Source organism: Elephantulus edwardii, unplaced genomic scaffold (genome assembly GCF_000299155.1).
Source record: "Elephantulus edwardii isolate Elephantulus edwardi_28Jun2011 unplaced genomic scaffold, EleEdw1.0 scaffold00322, whole genome shotgun sequence".
NCBI classification, from domain to species: domain Eukaryota; kingdom Metazoa; phylum Chordata; class Mammalia; order Macroscelidea; family Macroscelididae; genus Elephantulus; species Elephantulus edwardii.
The window spans coordinates 1608037-1627367 of record NW_006400072.1 but is presented as its reverse complement, the minus strand read 5'-3'; the positions used below and the strand labels follow the sequence as shown (position 1 = coordinate 1627367).

The 19331-nt window shown below is 46.9% G+C and overlaps 1 protein-coding gene across 1 annotated transcript in view; it reads left to right on the top strand.

Annotated features, from left to right (window-relative positions):
* The window catches only part of NUP210 (nucleoporin 210kDa), a 141967-nt gene that overhangs the window by 67779 nt on the left and 54857 nt on the right, over nt 1–19331 (top strand). Inside the window, exons 14-17 of the mRNA XM_006901376.1 lie at nt 515–713; nt 6568–6713; nt 12788–13009; nt 15075–15248. Of these exons, the coding sequence (XP_006901438.1) occupies nt 515–713; nt 6568–6713; nt 12788–13009; nt 15075–15248 (741 nt within the window). The remainder of the gene's footprint in view (nt 1–514; nt 714–6567; nt 6714–12787; nt 13010–15074; nt 15249–19331) is intronic.

Here is a 19331-nt window from a genome sequence, read left to right as displayed (position 1 = left end):
AATGGAGGGGACACCAGAGGTTTCCCAACTTGCGAGAGTCAAACCCCGTCCTCCCACAGCCCAGCAGAACTGGCTAACCACCTCTCAGATGCCTTCTGCTCTCCCTCTGCCGGCTTTGCTCCAGCCATACTGCTCTCCTCCCTGATCCCCTATACCCTGAGCTTGGACCTGCCACAGGGTCTTTGCACGAGCTGCTCCTTCTTCCTGCAATGTTATTCCCCAGGCCTTTGGCAGGCTACCTATTTCATGACTCTCCACCCATCTTCTCAGAGGGCCTCCTTAACAGCTCTGTTGAAAGAAGCCCTCACCCTCCATCACATCACTAGCTCAGCCCCACATTGCTAAAGACCGTTTTGAAGAAATTGGTTTATTGGCATGGGGAGGGTCACTTGGCAAGGGCAGGGACTCCCTTGAGAACTGCCTTATTGCCAGCACACAGTCACATCGCCAAATCTGGCTGTGGCTCCTTTCTCCCACATGGATGCTAATGCCTTGGTGCACACCCTACCCCCAGGTGTATGTGATCGAGCCCAGCAGCATGGAGTTTGCTCCGTGCCAGGTGGAGGCACGAGTGGGCGGGACCTTGGAATTGCCCCTGAGGATCAACGGCCTCATGCCTGGAGGTGCCAACGAGGTGGTCACCCTGAGTGACTGCTCCCACTTTGACCTGCTAGTTGAGGTGGAGAACCAGGGCGTGTTCCAGCCACTCCCCGGTAAGTCAGTGCTGGGGAGTGTGGGGTATGGGCCAGGCCGCCTCCATTCCCACACTTGCTGCTCCAGAATCATGCGTGGAGGGTTCAAGGCAGCCTGGGGCAGGGAGTGTTTGTCTTCTATCCAACTCTAGCCTAATCTGACTCCTGTCATCTGTGGGACCCTCTGCAAAAACTTTGCCTGTCTGAGCCTCTGTATTCACGTCTGTAAAATACAGTATTTGTCAGGGGATCTATTTCAAGGCCTGAAAGGCACCAGGTCCTCAGAAGACACCCTTTTGATTGAGTTATTGATGAGAAACCACATCATGATACCTTTAAGCTACTAACCCAAAAAGTGACCGGTCTGAATCTACTGACACCTCCACAGGAGAAAAATGGGCTGTCTTCTCTCATGAGGTTTACAGCCTCTGAAAATCCTCGGGAAGGTCAGCTACGAGTCAGATCCCACTCAATGGCGATGAGGCAGAGTTGACCACGTGCAGGATCACACTCCTGAGCCACTGAGGCTGTAAATAATTCTCTCTTTGGCACCCCATGGGGGTTTGGTGGTAATATCAACAGTGACTGTGGCAGGAGCTATTAGTTTATCAAACATTTGTTTGTTGGTCTCATTAGACTTTATAGTAACTGTGAGAGAAGGGACTGCCTTGTGTCAGGTAAAGAAACCAAGGCCACGTGACCTATCCAAGGCCATGTGACCTCACACAACAGCCAGGCCTTTCGTGTTTGATGCCAGTTGATGATATACAGACCCCTTGTGTTTGAGGCCAGTTCTGGGGCTTTACTCACATAGGACAGGATTGGGCTGTCCCAATTTGTGGTTGAGGGAAAATGAAGAAGGCTGTATTGTTGAAGATGAGAAGGATTGGGGGGGAGTGTTAGAAATAACAGAGGGCAGTGGACAGTTCTCTGGGGTGTGTGTGGGGATGTGTGTTCATACACAGGGACTTGGAGCAGCAGAATTTCCTCATTCTTGAAGAGCTTTAAGTGTCCAAGTAATAGGGAGTCACTGAAGGTTGTTGAACAGAGGAGTGACCCAGATAGGGGGATTTGTTAAGTACCATCAAATCAGAACCAACTCATAGCTGACCTCCAGCAGGTCTTACAAAACAGTTAACTGCAAAGGGAGATTGCCCATTCTTCTTCTAAGGAGTGGCTGGTGGATTCGAATCCTGTACCTTTGGATTGGCAGTTCAATTCCTTACCACCAGACCACTAGCAGAAGCTTAATTGGCAGAAGTGTGCCTAGCATTGCTGATGGTGTAGCAACCCTAAAACTTGCTATAGTTGTGATTACTTACAGAGCTACTTGAATTTGAAACTGTGCAGAGACAGACGCCAGCATCCCTGAGAGACCACTGAGAGAAGTACCCGCGTGCCCTGCCCTGCAGGCATTGCTGAGGCTTGCCCAGCCAGCCAGGGAGCTGAGCTTTATTATACTTTAAATGCCATCAGCAAGGTAGCCGTTTAAGATGGAGCAAACATTGGTGTACTGAGCAAGGAGGGCTTTGGGCATTGGGAGACGAGCCTTGTCCCCTCATAGCCACCACTGCATGGTCACCATGTGTGCCCCTGAGAGGCCTGGAGTGTGTCCCCAGGAAATAGCATACAGGGTCTGGAACTCGGAGTCTGGACTTGAGCGCACCTCCCTTCACTTATCACTGTGTGATATCGAGCTGGTTGCCTGACCTCTCTGTGCCTCAGATTGTCCATCTATAAAATGGGCAGATGGCCCAGCATGTTCTCAGGGCTACGCGTGAGCATCACTCATGATGGAACATTCCTCAAGGAATTGGTGTTTGAAAGGAGAAGGACTTGGGGTGTGAGGATTCCTCTAGAAAGGGCTCCACCTTCCCTGCCTGGCTTTGTGTAGGCTTTGAAGGCCCACATCATGTGGCATTCCCTGGTGTGTGCCGCTCAAGGTTGCACTCCCCTGGTGCAGTGTGGTTTAGGGTTGATGAAGGAGCTGGAGTCTGAGGCACATACGCAGAGCTGGGCGAGGACACCGGCATGCTCCTCTGCACCCAGGCCCAGTTTGTCCTCTCGGGACCCCATTGTTCAGCACCGTTTCTAGGAGCACTGGGGCCACTGCTGAGAAAAGGCTGCTTGTGGAGCGTGGCTGGCAGCCAGCAGGGTCCCCATCATTTTCATTCACATCCATTCTGCCTGTAGGTTTTCAGGTGTCGTGGCTCCTTCTGTAGCCCCTATGCCCTGCCTCCTCCCACTAGTGGAGGGAGTTCTGCCTGGACTGCCTGATGTTGGCTACAGGCAGAGCTGCCTATATTGTAAATCAGCGTGGGGAGAAGGCACGTGCAGGCATACATGAGCCGAGCCGGTTCCCTTCCAGACCACCACAGTAAAGGCAGTGTTGTAATAAAGCGAACTCGTATGTTTCTTGGAGCTCTGGCAGCCTAGCTGTTCTGCTAACATAAAGATGCGTGGTTCAGATCCACCAGCTGCACTGTGGGAGAAAGATAGTCTCCTCCTGTGTGATTTTCAGTTTCTGAAAGCTCAAAGGGGGCTCAGGTATGAGTTGATTCTGTCTTGACGGTGCTTCACAACAGCATACATTTCTTAATTTCCCAGTCCATCTAAAAGATACGCTTATACTACATTGTAATCTATTAAGGGTGTGGTCACATATGAATTTTTATAGGGTTGTTGTAAGTTATACTCAACAGCACACAACAACAGCAGCATTATGAAAAAGTCTGAAAAATTGTAGGCTCACCAAGATGTCACACACAGACACTAAGTGAGCTGTTGGAAAAAGTGGTGCTGATAGACATGCTTGATGCAGAATTGCCACTCACCTTCAATTTGTGATAGACAGCATAGCACAGATACCACAGAACAGTAAAGCAGAGCACAGTAAAATGACATAAGTGCTCTGGGAGGCTGTATGCAGTCCTCCGTGACGAGCACTGCTCTTTATCTGGGGAACAGCCCAGATGACCATTCAGCTGCTAAGTGGATGAACAAACCGGAGCACCTACATCTCGGAATACTACTTAGCAATGGAAAGGAACAACAGCAGCAACACTGAAGAATTTCAGACACATACAAAGCCAGACCCAAAAAGCACATCGCATTTCTGTGAAGTGTTAGGCAAAACTAATCTGTGGTGAGAAAGAAAGTTGATTAGTGATAACCAGGCCTAGAGGAGGAAGGGATGGGCGTGACTGCTGCAGGCCTGGGATTTCTTGTCGCCTTGATGAAGTGTTCTAAAATTAGGTAGCTGTGATGGATGAATAGTTCTGTGAATACGCCGTAAGTGACTGAATTATATAAGGAGTTCTGGTGGCGTAGTGTGCTTTGTGTTGTGCTGCCAAACAGAAAGCTGGTGGCTTAAATCCAGCAGCTGCTGTGAGGGAGGAAGACGCACCGTCACCTCCTGAGACCTGATTGAGGGTCACCATGAGGCAGTTGGTTGGTTTGTGGGCTGTGATGGGATCAAGTCAGAATGGGACGTACTAGCCTCTGAGGGGAGTGGGTACTGCCCAGGACGGAGAGTGAGGGAGCTTTCTGGAAGATGGTCATGGTCATGTTCTGTTTGTTGAAATGAATCTGAGTTCCACAGGTGTATGCACATGTCTGGACTCAAGGAATGAGCAAGATTTGTGTGTTTCACTGGCTAACATCTTACAGAAAGAACCATAAACAATCACTGAATATATCTGCTGTTTAGGGATGAAGTGAATTATATCCAGATGCATTCAGATAATCAGACTGATGTGTGACGAGAGGAGTGGGTAGATAGGGAGCAAGGCAAATACAGGAGGGAGTTGTTCCTTGTAGCGTCTAGGTGATGCTTAGATGGCCATTCATCTTTTCCATACATTTGAAAATTTTAGTAATAAAAATGTTGCAGAGGAGAAAACAATAAAATACCCTAAGACATCTACCAGAATGAATTTCTAGAGAAGATGCAGAACACCAGTGCAAAAGCAGCTGATGTTGTGGGGATGGCTGAGTCCGACTTCTGCCTCCTTCATAAAGGGGAACTGTCCCCATCAATATCTTTGGACACAGACAGCTTCTTGGTCAGACACGCCACCCCCAGTGCTCCTGTACCTATTTCTACGGATCATCGGTTCCATTAGTTCGTTGTTGACTCACAGACTTTACTCACATTTGTGGAGTTTATTAGGGAAATAGGTTGGAGAGTGGAAGAGGCAAAGAATATCACACAGTGCAAGTCCAGGATTAGTCCAGAATTCCCAAACCAGAGTAGCAAAGCATAACTCCTCAGTTAGTGACAGTCTGGGTTCATTTCAGTAGCACAGATACAAGAAGCCTCTGGTTTCCTTTGTTATCCAGCAGACTTTATCTCAGAGGAGAAAAGGTCAGCTTTTCCATCAGTCATCCAGTAACTAAAACTTTTAACTGTAGTATAAATGCAGAGTTCCTCAGGTTACACTTTGCCACAGTCTCTTCACAGTAGTGCACAGTCACCACCCTCTCTCCATCACTGTCACCAGGATACTTCACAGTGTGGAAAGCTTTTTCTCTTATATTGGTCCCAAAGCTTTAGATGATTTGCAAGACCATGCCCCCACAAAAGGGGCTAATGCAATGGTTAGAAAAGCCAATTTTTAGGGTTTCTGATACCACAACCAGTTTTTGGAAGGGATGTAAAGAAGCTAGTCAAATAAAACAAAGCTTTTGGGGAACATGAGTGGCAGTAACTGAAAAGGTGAGCAAATGCACTCCCTGTAACCAGCAGTTCCACTCATGGGTTTATGTCAAACAAATACCCAGATGTGTTCACCAGTAGAAATGTGCAGAAACTGTCACAGCAACAATACATCATCAGAACCCCAAACTGGAAGCCACGCAAATGTTTATCAGTCATAGCATGGATAAATGGAACATATGCGCAAATGTAGATGGAATAAGGAAGTATGTTGTTGTTGTTGTTGTTGTTTGCCGTCGGATTGCCCACAACTCATAGCATCCCTATGTATAAGAACTCTGAAGGCTGTCCTGTCCTCACCCATTCTCATTGACTCCAGCACACCTACCCCCATTACCCTAGTTACTGTGTCAATCCATCTGCTTTGGCATCTTCCTTTCCTAAACTGTCCCTTCACCCTTCTGAGCATGATATTCTTCTTCAAGGATCCGTCCCTCCTGGCCACTTGTCCCAAGTATGTGAGACTGAGCTACAAAATACTAGCCTCCAAGGAGAAACTTGGTTTTACTCTCTCTAAAGCAGACCAGCACCTCAACTCAAAGACATCGGTTTTTCGATCATCCTTGGTCAATGTCCAGCTCTCTGATGCATAAAAAAGTAATTATGAAAACCATGGCCTGAATCAGGCACATCTTAGTCTCTGGACTGACACTGTTGCTTCTCATTACTCTGGAGAGGTCTCTGACCACAGGTTTTTCCCAGTGCGATTCATCTTTTAATTTCCTGACTGCTGGTGCCAAGAGTGTTTATTATGAAGCCGAGCAAGCTGTAATTGTTAACAACCTCAGTCTCTTCGTCTAACCAGTATAAAATGCAAGGAGGCAGATATAAAGGAGTTTCTACTCTGTGATTCCATTTGTATGAACTTAGAAATAGTTACAGCTGCTGCAGACCACTCTGGTGTTGTCCCCTAGAGGGAGAGACTGGAAGAGCCTGTGGAGATTGGGAATGCTGGTCTTTCTGTGTCTTTCTTGAGACAGGTACTACTGATGCAGAAGTGTGAGCTATTAATGAATAAATCACAGGGAGTTGAATGCTTGTGAGTTAATAAGTTTAGTTGCGTGTGGTGTCCAGGATAGGAACCGGACTCTCGGCTCCTAGGTCTTTTCCACCAGTGGGAGGAATGATGGTTACTCGGCTATCCTTCCTTCCTTGCAGGGAGGCTCAAGCCAGGATCCGAGCACTGCAGTGGCGTCCAGGTGCAAGCAGAGGCCCAGGGTCACACCACCCTCCTCGTGAGCTACAAGCACAGCCACATCCACCTGAGTGCCAGAATCACCATTGGTGCCTACCTGCCCCTCCAGGTGAGCTCCTCCCCACCCACTCTGCCTGCGTGTCTCTTGCCTGATTTGAATCATTCATTTGTTCTAATTCAAAAACCATGATGGTTACAAATAGCTCTGAGTACAACTGTTTGACCCTGTGGCTTTCTGACCAAGGTTAGGAATGGGAGATCAGAGAGAGACTTGGTGTAGCTCCCTCCATCTGTGTGGAAAAGGAGAGAGCCTTTTAGCGCGCCCGCATCTCTCCCCATCACAGGCTATGATTCCTGATGTTAGTTGGCCAAGAGCTCTCTCTAGAGACAATGACTGTGGGCTCAGGTCCCTTAAATATTCTCAGGAGGGTTCCTGTTGCTCTCCTTGGGATCACAGAATGGGCACAGCAGTCCTGGGTTCTCATGCACGCCCTGAGGCCTTTGAGGCCTTTAATCCCTGGCTCAGCCCTCGAAGGAAATCATGTTCTCGATTCCCATCTGTGGAGAGAGGTGGTCATTCTTGAGGGCTTTTGTGGTTCAGTTCACACAGCCTTTGTTTTAGCAGCAGCCTCCCAAGTTTAAATCAATTCCGACATTCAACAGCTGTGTGATTCTGGCCAGTATACTTTGTGCCTTGCTTTTTTTTCCTGTCTGTTAAATGGGGCTAATGCCATACCACCTCAAAGTTGGGATAATGAGGAGGAAATGTATGAGAGGGGACAGTGTGTGGTGAGTTCCCAGTAAGGGCTAGCTATTAAAAATACCTATGACAACTTCAGTCATTTTTGTTGCTGTTGAAAACAAAAATATTTTATTTCCTGAAGGAATATTTCTGAGTCCCCACCATGTTTATATCTATTTTTTTCTGTCTTGAAATATTTTTTCTTTTTTTTTAGTTTTTGTTTTCTACAGGTTTACATACAAAGGTCATAAAATACATATATGTTGTTTTTCACACCACATCTTTGCTCTTTCCTTTATCCATCCCTCCCTCCAGAGTATCCTTTTTAAGAAATCTTCACAAGTAATGATTTATTCATTTCACATAGCTTTTTTCCCCTTCTGTTTTCTTAAAGTTTTATTACTTTTTTTTTTTGCAGAGGGGAAGAAAGAATTAGGAAAGATCCTGTAGGATCTGAAAAAGATGGAATAACAGTGGGCATAGATCAAAAGTGATTCATTTTATAAGATAAAATGTATGGAAATGATAATATAAAGCAGTATAAATGAAGGAATATATGAAATATAATGTATATGAATTTAAAAAAGTCAATCTATTTTGCATTTATCATGATGCTATTGGTGCAGGAATAGATTCTTTTGAATTGTACGTTGGCCAAGAGCATTGCCAGAAGAACATACAAATATGTCTTGAAGGAAGTACAGCCAGACTGTTGTTAGAGGAAAGGGGGGTAAAACTTCATCTCACATACTTTAGGCAGTCTGTCAGGAGGGGCCAGTCTTTGGAAAAAGACATCATGCTGAGAAAGGTTGAGGGTCAGCGAAAGAGAGGAAGGCCCTAGACAGCCTTTTGTCTGTTGACACAGAGACTGCAGAAATGGGCTTCAACATGACAGTTATGGTGAGGATGGTACAGGATAGGGCAAGGTTTAGAGCTGTTGTCCATAGGGTCGCTGTGAGTCGTCATTGACCCAACAGCACCTAACAATTTAAAAAAAAATGTGGACCTCAGCCTAGCACCTTCATCAGTAAGACGGTGGATGTTTGCATTTCCATAATTCCCAGGCAGTTTTCAGCTCTTGTTTTGTCATGATGTTTTTTCCTGTTGCCCTTGACCATTTATTTGCTGCATACCCTGTGACATTAGGATCTCTGCCTCTGAACCCCTAGCTCTTGGCTTGCACCCTGATGCAGAGCTCTTACCGATCAAGGCTTGTCTATTTTAGAGTGACTAACTGAGGAGATGTCTAAGGTTACCTAGTCAGGACTGAGACCTAAGTGTCTTGATTGCAAAACCAGAAATTGTAGGCACTAATAGAAGTCTTTGGGTGCAAAGGCCCAGCTTTTCTCCTATGATGGGTACATTCTATTTGTTAGACCCAGCTGAGGCCCTAGAGTTACAGTAATGCAAAAGCAGAAACTTTGCCCTTGTGTCTTAATTTTTTAACACAGAGAGAGAAGGGTAGAGACAGTCAATAAACAACCAATGGCATGTGTTTTGTTTATCTGTGCCACTGAATACATACATTGATGAGAAAGAGGGTGATAGGGCATGAGAAGAGAGAGTGGCAAATTAAAATTAAGTTGGCATTCTCTTCCTAAACAGAGCACTAGAGAAGATGAGAGGGGCTAGAAATGAAAGTTCAAGAGAATTAAAATCTCTATCCCTGAAATAGACTATATAGGGTTCATTTGGTAGCTCCATAGTCAAAAGGAATCCAGACTTCTGTCTTTTCATGTATCATTCTCAATACTTTCACCTTCGAGTTTGCCTCATGATCTCGAATGGCTGCTGGCGTTCCTGTCATCACATCTGCATTCCAAATAGTATGAAGGGTTTAGAGGCTCAATGAGTTACTTCTGTGGCCTTCACCATCTGTTTTCTGCTCCTTAAGAATATCTAAAGCTTAGCTTTATTATCTGACACCTTTTTAGATCATTTACAACAATTTCCACTTGCATCTCATAGGTTAGAACTTGGTCTGTTGATCACTCCTACTTGCAAGTGAGACTGGAGGTATTCTAGCTCAGTAAAATGAAGTATTCTAGCTCAGTAAAATGAGGGTTCTTTCCCCAAAGAGGAAAGAGTGTAGAAGTGAGGGTAGCAGGTAATAGTAATCGCTACAACTGGAGGTTTTGGGGTTGTTGGTTTTTTTTTTAGTTTTGGGGTTTTTGGTTTTTTTTTGGGTGTTTTTTTTTTTCAGTCTGTCCATTCTACAGATGGTCACCAGGCCCTTGGTTATTGTCAGACTCAGGCTGGGAGGCAGAGTGTCTGGGGCAATCACAGTGTGTATTCTTAACTGTTCTATGGGGAGAGCAGACAGTTGCAAGGTGCAGTATAGTAGAGGTGGGGACACATATTTTTTAAATTTTTAAAATTTTTTCAGTTTTAATTGTGATTTTATTGTAAGTTTATAAAGAACTTGGATTTCCATTCATCACCCACCCCCAGTTCATTTTTTCTTTAGAAAAAAAGTTATTTCATTGTTATACAATCCCTCCCACAGACCAATTTACTATGCAGCTCTTATACTGGCCTCTTTTGGTACCAATAATACCTAATCATATATTCCTTTTATATGGTTGTCTCCCTTGTCTGTTTCAGTGCTGTGTACATTATTTATCCTCTCTTTTCTTAATTTTCCCCCAATCCCCGTATCAGTCCTGTTTTATAACAGTGGAATTACACAGTATTTTTGTGACTGAGATATTTCATTCAGCATCATGTCCTCCATGGTGACCCATTTTGTATAATATTTCATGAGTTCTTTGCTTTTCAATGCTGCATAATATTCCACAGTGTGAAGACACCACAGCTTCTCTATCCATTCGTTTGTTGATGGGCACTTTGGTGGTTTCCATCTCTTTGCTATTGTGAACAAAACAGCATTTTGTGGGAAGAGAAGCAGAGAGCAGGCATGGAGGCAAGAATTTCAGCCTGGGGGAAAACAGCTGGAGGTGGTATCTCTGAGGGAGGAAGGCCTACACTAAGGGCCTGGGACAAATTCATATTGGTTTGGTTTTGAACTTAGTCCAAACTCTTTTATTGCTGAATTGAAGAAAGTGATTTCTAAAGGCTTTGACTTGACAAGATTCAATTAACTATAAGAAATCTGGAGTCTAATCTCCGGTAGCATTTTGACACATTCTGCCTACCTTCCATGCTTGGGCTGATCTGATTAGTTTACCCAGAAGTTCCCAGGAATTTTTTTGTTACTGTGATCATTTTAAAAAGAAATTACATCTATAATAGTGTTTACCCTTATTAACTCTGTTTCTTCTTAGTTATTCTTGCTTACTGACTGTGCATTGCTGTGTCTTCCCTTTCTTTTGTGGTATTGTACTAAAATTGTATCACCAGTGGAGTCATCCTAGTGTTTCCCTTAAGTCATCTTAATATGTGTGTCTGTTACTTGGTTACTGAGTTTTATTCCCTTCTTATCCCTAGTAACCATTCAAGAATGGTTCTTTCTGTGTGCAAACCAGGGGGTTTTGAGTGCTGAGTCAGGAGCTGGGTAATCTCATGTAGCAGACAGCAGCTGCTGAAGGTCAGGGACTGACAGTAGCAGACCCGCTCATAAGAACTCCATGCTGGCAGGAGCGTGGGTAGCTTGAAGTCACACTATAAAGAACCTCTCCCATCCCTAGAAAACCAGGTGTCATGGGGCCTGCTCTCCCCGACTTCCTCTGACCTGCACCTAACCTCCTCCACAGTGTGGCCGGAAGGGTTCTGCTATCACTGGGCTTCACCCAGCTCCTCCGCTGTCAGCTTCCAGTTGGTCTTCAGCCTTTGTCTGCTGCACGGGACTTTTGGGCCTTTGTCCCTGTGAAGCATGCTCTTGGCCTCTAAGTGCCCCTGGCTCCTTGATTCTGATGGGCAGTGTGGATGATACAAGTAGAGACTGAAGGCTCGGAGCCAGCTGGTTGTGGATAGGGCATTGACCACCCTGGGCGTGTGTCTTAACCTAGACTGAGGAAGAATGTCAAGTATGGAATGAAATGCAGAATCCAATTCCTGGAACTGTAGGCTGTTGACCCCAAGGGCCTCTTAAATGATCCAGCTTCACCTTCTTGTTTTATAAACTAGGAAATTGAGCTTCAGATAGTCACATTCTGGCCATGCCTTTGCCAATTAGAGTGTTTGTGTTTTAATAGCAGGGCCTTTTAGAGTGTTTGTGTTTTAACTCAGTGGAGCCTGTGTTGTTTATGAATGTCCTTTGCTGGCTGTGCTGATGACTAACTTGCCTTCTTGGCACAGCGCTCTGACACTTGCATGGCTGAGCAGTAACGAGATGAAGCATGGAGCTGATCATTCAAAGCTCTCCAGCCTGTCACGGCCATGTAGTATGTTGGATATTAAGTAAAATGGGGACCAGACAGGAACCTGGCCCTGGCAAGGGAGAAAGCAGGGAGCTTGCTGGATGACCTCCTAAGCCCTAAGGCCTGGTAGGAGTTGCCCAGGTCAGGAAGAAGGCAGCAGGACAGCTCTGGTGAGGGCCCAGAGACAAGAGAGTGGGGTGCTGAGTTCAAGTCTGAGGAGGTCCCGGATACAGTGGGAGCCTATTTCCTAGCACAGCAATTGTGGGACTGTTTCATGCAGAAAGGACAGACATGGTCAGGCCCATGTTTTAGGCGAGTATTTCTGGCTCATCTTGAAGGGTGCAGTGCAAAGGGCTAAATGGAAGCACATTGACCAGTGAGGACATGCTAGCATCTCAATGGTCCTCTGGAGTGAGAGGTCAGACACATGGAGGCCAGGTGTGAAGGACATGACCACAGACCCTCAGAGAGATGACTTCCATGTACCTTACCTCTATCTGGAGGGTGCCATCCCCCCTCCATCTAGGTGAGCACGAATCCTTCACTGTAGACCCTCAGGACTGCCCTTGTTGTGTGATAGGTCCTGGGACATGCTGTGGAAGCTGCAGGATCCCCCAGCACCCACTTACAGCAGCCCGAGAGCAAATGGAAGCCTTCCATAAAAAGATACCTTACCACTTGCTGCCAGGACATAGTAATTGTATTTCCAGTTCACTCCTTTATTTAACAAATAATTCTTTACTCCCTCCTGTGTGCCAGGCCTTGTATTATGTGCGAGGGACAAATCAGGTAGAAAGGCCTATCTCAGAGTTCAGGAGTTAAAAAATAAGGATAACAAGGTAAAAGGTAAGGGGAAAAAGCCACTAATGATTATGCCAGGAAAGTGTCAAAGTCTGCACTAGGCCATCCGGTGCATTTCCATCTTCGAATTTTAAATGTGTTTCTAGTACAGCATTGTTGATCAACCTATGTCCCTCAGTGTGCATCCCGCCCATTGCAGAGATTGCTGGAGGGAGCTGTAACGTGTTCCATGGTCTGTATTTACCGTGTTTACTTCTTACTGTGGAGCTTACACCAGAATTGTCTTAGTAAGGAATCCTCTTCCTGTTCCTTCTTCTGCAGGCTGTGGATCCCTCCTCTGTTGCCTTGGTAACCCTGGGCTCCTCAAAGGAGATGCTGTTTGAAGGTGGTCCCAGACCTTGGGTCCTTGAGCCTTCCAAGTTCTTCCGGAACATCACCTCTGAGGATACGGACAGCATCAGTCTGGCTCTCTTCGGCCCCCCCGCCTCCCGGAATTACCAGCAACACTGGGTCCTGGTTACTTGCCGGGCCCTTGGCGAGCAGGTAAGGGGGCTGCCCGGCCCGGAGTGAGCAGGTGAGGGGACTCCCACCACAGATACAGCTACTGGAGAGGGAAGAATGGGAAATCACACTCCCTGAGAACCTACCTTAGAGCAAAGCATTCTTTAATCTTCACAGTAACCCTGAGAGATGGCTGTCCTTGTACCCATTTCAAAGACAGTCAAACTGAGACTTGGTTGAGTAGAAAGCCTGAAGGTCAGTAAGGAAATTCCTTGTCCCACTTCATCAGTAAGGCTGAGGAGCTGCTTGACCAGCCTGTTGGGATCTACCAGAAGTGCCATTGGAGTGGCTGTGGATGTCCTGAGGACAGGCCATCAGTTGTCACCATCTGGCCAGTCTCATAAATTCATAAAGGGGACAGTGAAGGCAGGGGCTCCTTCCCACTGGGGACCTATCCCCCAACCACCCTGTTTAACATATTCCCTGTGGGTCTTGGTCCTTCATTCACCAGCACACGTTCTCAATCTGTACCACATTATAAGTATTTACATCCACAGGATTCCTTATTAAAAAACCCAGAAACTTAGCACACATAGTTTATAAAGATGCTGATCTCCAACCTACGTTGCTGTATCATCTGTACATGACTATTGATCCCATTCCTGCCTGGTCAAAGAAGAATGAGGAAGTAATTGCTCCAGAGGACTCTGTTGTTGATGTTACGTGCTGTGATCCTATGCACAACAGCCCTAAACCCTGCTCTATCCCATGCCAATCTTATTATCTCCAACACACATACCCTGATTACCCCAGTCACTGAATCAATCCATCTCATCGAGGGTCTTCCTCTCCTGCGCTGTCCCTCCACCCTCCCAAGTGACTTCCCTCTCCAAGGACTGGTCCGTCCTTGCAGCATGTCGTCCTTGCCTCCAAGGAGCAGCCTGGTTTCACCCTCTCCAGGGTGAACCTGTTTGTTCTCTTAGCAGCCCATGGTATATCCAAAACTCTTCTCAAACGCCACAGCTCAAAGGCATCAATTCTGCTTCTATAATTCCTAGTCATTGTCCAGCTCTCTGATGCATAGAAAGTGATTGCAGAGACCATGGCCTGTATCAGGCACACCTTAGTCTCCAGATTTTATATCATTGCTCCTCAGTACTTTGGAGAGGTCTCTGACAGCAGACTTTCTCAAGGCAATGCATATTTTAATTTCTTGGCTGTTGGTGCCAAGAGTGTTGATTGTGGAGCCAAGCAAACTGAAGCTGTTTACAATCTCAGTCTCTTCACTTTCTATCACGATGCTGCCAATTGGCATCCAGCTGAGTTCAAAAGGACTAGATGCCCTGCTCCTACCATGAGCACTCTGACTAGGAACTCAGCAAGCAGTCCTCAGATAGAATGGGTGGCAAGTGTAGAGCAAAATGTCAGTTCTTTTAGAAGGCCAGGCAGATTTATCAGTCTGATAGAGGCTGGAGGAACCCCGGAAACAGTTGTACTGAGCTATTCCTAGAGGCCCGCTCAGAACCAAACAGACCAGCCTATAAAATAGACTTAACACCACTGAGAAGTGTGCTCAATGCAACAGTCAGCTGTATGAGACCAGAAGGGCAGCAGGGAAACTGGAGGAAGGAAAAGGAGGAGTCCTGGGTGAAAACAGGAGTGCTGCTCCATTGTGGGGCTCGCCACCACCACTGCAGACCAGCTTCCGTGTGCATTACTGAGGGGAAGTGAAATTCATGTGTGAGCCTTCACCTAAAGCACACTGAGGAAGAGAAAAGCAAAGCCAGGACTCCAACATTTATTAATGTAGCTGAGAGATCTGCCAGTGACCGTTCTCAGAAGCCACGGCATCACTTGGAGCAGGCAGGGGTTGTGCTCTGATGGGGTTTAGAGAAGGCTTCCATCTGAAAGTCTCTTAAACACTGGACAAGTGCTTTTCCACACATCGTTGTATCTTTGAAAACACCCCTTGGAATGTAGGTATCCATGCTCCCATTTCACAGAAGAGAAAACTGAGTCTGGGGGAGCTTGAAAGGCATGGCTTAGCTCCAGGAGAAGCAGAGACTCGTACTCACGTGTATCTGGCCAAACCCTCTGCTCCACCCAGATCATTGCCCTCTCGGTGGGGAACAAGCCCAGCATTACCAACCCGTTCCCTGCAGTGGAGCCTGCTGTGGTGAAGTTCGTGTGTGCCCCACCATCCAGGCTCACCCTCACGCCTGTCTATGCCAGTCCCCAGCTGGACCTGTCCTGCCCACTGCTGCAGCAGAACAAGCAAGTGGTGAGTACCAGCAGGTTCTGGGATGCACGTCACCACTTGGGAATAGGGCTTGGTTGCCTCCACCTGCAGCAGAAACTGGGCACTCTGCCTCCTAATACATGCACCAGCCCTGCAGTGTGTGTGATTACTCGCACTAGCCCTGCACCGTGTGTAATTATACGCACAAGCCATGCAACATGTATAATTTTGCCCAATTGTATCTGTGTGGGGAGATCCACAACTTTAATATCAGCGTCACGAAAAGAGAGTCTTACCTGAACTTGACAGTTGGGCATTTGTAAAGACAGGACCGTTTTCTTCCATACCAGAGCAGTGTTAGAGAGAAAGGCCTGTTTGGTCTGTGGGCAGTGTATGTAAATGGTCAGAGCTAAAGAGATTGGCCAGGCCAGTGCAATATTTCTCCATGATATGGGCAAGTATGGGGTTGATTAGGAATGTAAGCCTGGGAAGGTGAGAGAGCCATTTGAGGGTCAAATGAAATGCAAAGTGAAGCCCATGGTCTGGTACCCCTAGACTTCCAGCCAAGGACAGTTCAAATCCCTCGGGCATTTAGCCTCTCAACAACCAGGGTACTGAATGTGGAGGAGTTGACGGCATCCTTACCTGGGCCCTCCCTCTAAGGTGCATGGATACGGAACACTCTTCCAGATGCTCTCGGCCCCCAGCACCCTCTCTGAGGAGCTGAGCCTCCTGTAGACAGCAGGCTCCTCTCCTGTCCCTCAGTTCATGTGTGTGGGCACCTGCCCTGTGCTGGCATCATTCTCGACCATGCAAGTACAGCAGTAATCAGGACAAGAAGTCTGTCTCACTCAGCCAACGAGAAAATCAGGAGGTGCACAGATAATCAGACTGTGTCAGGGGTGGAAAGGAAGTAAAATAGGGACAAGGTAGGTGGCTAGAGGTGGCCACTTGATACAGAGTTAGGAAAGGTCTCTCTGATGAGGATGAAGACAAATTTGCATGAGCCAGCTGAGAAGAGCTGAGGATATCCCAGACAGGGAGATTATCAAGTGCAAAGGCCTTGGGGCCAGACGAGGGACTCTGGTGTCTCTACCACTTGTGCAATAATCAGAATAATTTTTGCGTGGCATGTATGTTAACAAATTCTACTTTATTCTACCCTTAACCATGAACCATCTCAGAGGTGAAAGTGATGGGTTCAGAATCACAAAGGCAGAACGTCAGTCTGTCCAGTTCCAGATTCAGCCTTCTCTGCGGCTGTGTCTCTCCCCCTTTGGGGCAGTGTGTTCTAGGAGTTAGCTCCTTGCTGGCCAAATCTGCCTGTGATCCAGTTGAATCTCCTTGAAGCCTTAGGGAAGGTGCTCACCAGCGTTGGGGGTTCAGAGAACAGTTCCGTGACCCTCCTCAGGCCTGCTGCGGCCTTCACTTCTCCTGCAGGCATTTGTTCATCGTTGTGTCCTCTGGTAGTTGACGGGGAGGCTCTGCCTTCCCTGAGACTGTGCAGATCTCTCAGTAGTGGGGCAGGAGAAAGGTGGTTCTGTGAGTAAGCCCCCCACTATCAAGGTCTTCCAAGAGGAGCTATGGTGGCGTGGTGTGTTATATGTTTGTGACGACAAGTTAGTGGCTCAAATCCACCAGCTGCTCTGAGTGATCTAGATGGACAGTTTCCTCCCATAAAGATTTACACCTGGGAAACCCAGAGGAAGGTTGACAGGAGCTGGAATGAAATAAAGGCTTGAGTCTTATAAGGAGAGGTGGCTCTAAAGGACCAGTAAAGAGTAAGCATTGTTCACTTTCTGTGATTCCCGCGTGGCATGCCCTTTAGAGCGTGCCCCCTCAGAGAAGTAAGGGTTGCTGGAGCCCCTGGTCTGGGAGCCTTGGCTTGTTGTCAAGGAGACGACGTTCACCCCTAGTCGAACACATGACCATCTTTTCCGAGCTGGGGGGTTGGTAAAATCAGTGGTGTGATCAAAACTTTTTCCTCCTGACTTAAACTGCTGTTTGGAGGAAAGTTCTCAAAGTTTTACACTTTAAATCCTTTTTGGAGTGCATAGATGATGCAGGTGGTTAACTCACCGAGCTGCTAACCAGAAGGTTGGAGGTTTGAGTCCATCCAGAGCCATCTTAGAAGAAAGATCCAGTGATGTCCTTCCAAAACTGTCAGTTCTAGAAGCTCTGGGGTGCTGGGTTCCAAGCAGACCCACATGGGGTCAGTATAACTCAGGGTTGGCCTGTTCCAGGACCACCCTCCACTCTGAGGGTCCTTGTTCCCATTAGCAAGAGCAACTGAGTGAGACACCAGATGTGTCATGTAAGCAAGGAGTTTATTTCATGAGAAGATAATTTGGGGCTGGGCTACTTCACCACGGGCCACCTTTTGGCTTTTCTAGCCATTGACCTTCATGCTCGTTGGGTTAATTTCCCTTCACTCTCATCTTACTAATTACCCGTGAAAGTATGGAGTTCAGCTACTTCATGCACCTCTCCCTGTTTTAGATAGTCTGTCTCTAGTTTGCCATCCCTGTCAAGCCAATACTCTGAGGAAACAAGCATGTTTCTTTCAATAACCTTCTGCTCTGGTTGCAGCTGTGAGATTATAGCAGTTTGCACCAGCTCACAGTGTCCCGTGTGTGCTGGGTGCCAGTGGGCATGTCCAGCTTAGCCATCTCTTCATTGCTGCTTTCCTCTTCTCCCACTCAGCCTGTGGACCCAGGTGGTCTCCATTACTTCATGGGCATTGGCTCTCCTGCCTCAAAGACAAACCACTTCGATTTTAAATCTCTTTTCCATTCTACAGCCCTTAATGGGTCTATGTGTCCAGTCAAGTGCACATTTTTAGAAGAGTATCTTAGTACAGTTAATCAGGACAGCTTCTCCAGCGTCCTCACAGGCCCCCTTACTTCCAGCCTTGTGACTTTAGATCAGTGTTATCCCCCAGTCCTGCCAATGATAGCATCCTTCCCTCAGATCTCCAGGATGCCTGCACAAAGGCCCTCCGCTCCTCTGGGTGGCAGGTCCAGCTCAGCTGTGTCTTCTGTTTAGCACTGGTTCTCCACTGCTGCTGCTGTCGTCTAGGTCTTGGTCAGATTCTTGCTAGTATCTGTGGTCCAAGTAAGGGGCACGCTAGCACTGTCTGCTACTGCTTCCAGAGAGCTGTTGTTATTGTTATGTGCTGTCTAATCGCCTGCAACTCACAGTGACCATATGTACAAGAGCTCTAAATCCTGGTCTATCCTGTGTGAACCTTATTATCGCTGACACAACTACGCCTATTACTCCAGTCACTGAATCAATCTACCTCATAGAGGGTCTTCCTCTCCTGCTCCATCACTCCACCATTGCAAGCATGATGTCCCTCTCCAAGGACTGATCCCTCCTTGCAACACACCCAGAGTATGTCAGACGGAGCTTCAGAATCTTTGCCTCCAAGGAGCTGCACCCTCTCTAGGATGAACCTGTTTGTTCTCCTAGCAGTCAATGGTATATTCAACACTCTTCTCCAGCACCACAGCTGAAAGGCATCAGTTCTCTTTCTATCATCCCTAGTCATTGTCTAGCTTTCTGACACATACCAAGTAATTAGAAAGACTATGGCCTGGATCAGGCACACTTTAGTCTCCAGACTGACATCATTTCCCTAGCTCTGGAACCAAGATTGTTGACTGTGGAGCCAAGCAAACTGAAAGTGTTAACAATCTCAGTCGCTTCACCATCTGTCATGATGCTGCCAATCAGCTCAGTGGGGAGAATCTTTGTTTTCTTGATGATGAGCTTCAATCTGTATTGAAGTCCTTGATGTTCTACAGCAAGCGCTTCAGATCCTCCTCAGTTTCAGCAAGCAGGGTTGTGTCATCTGTATAATGCAGATTGTTGATGAGGCTTCCCCCAGTCCTGATGCCACATTCCTCATCATAGAGCCCTTCCTTCTGGATGATCTGTTCCACATATAGATAGAAAAGGTACAGAGATAGGACACATCCCTGCATATACCCTTCCCGATTTTGAACCATGCAGTGTTTCCTTGCTCTGTTCAGATGACTGCCTCCTGCCAAGTATGTTGTTGTTGTTATGTGCCGTCGAGTCGTTTCCGACTCATAGCGACCCTATGCACAACAGCCCTAA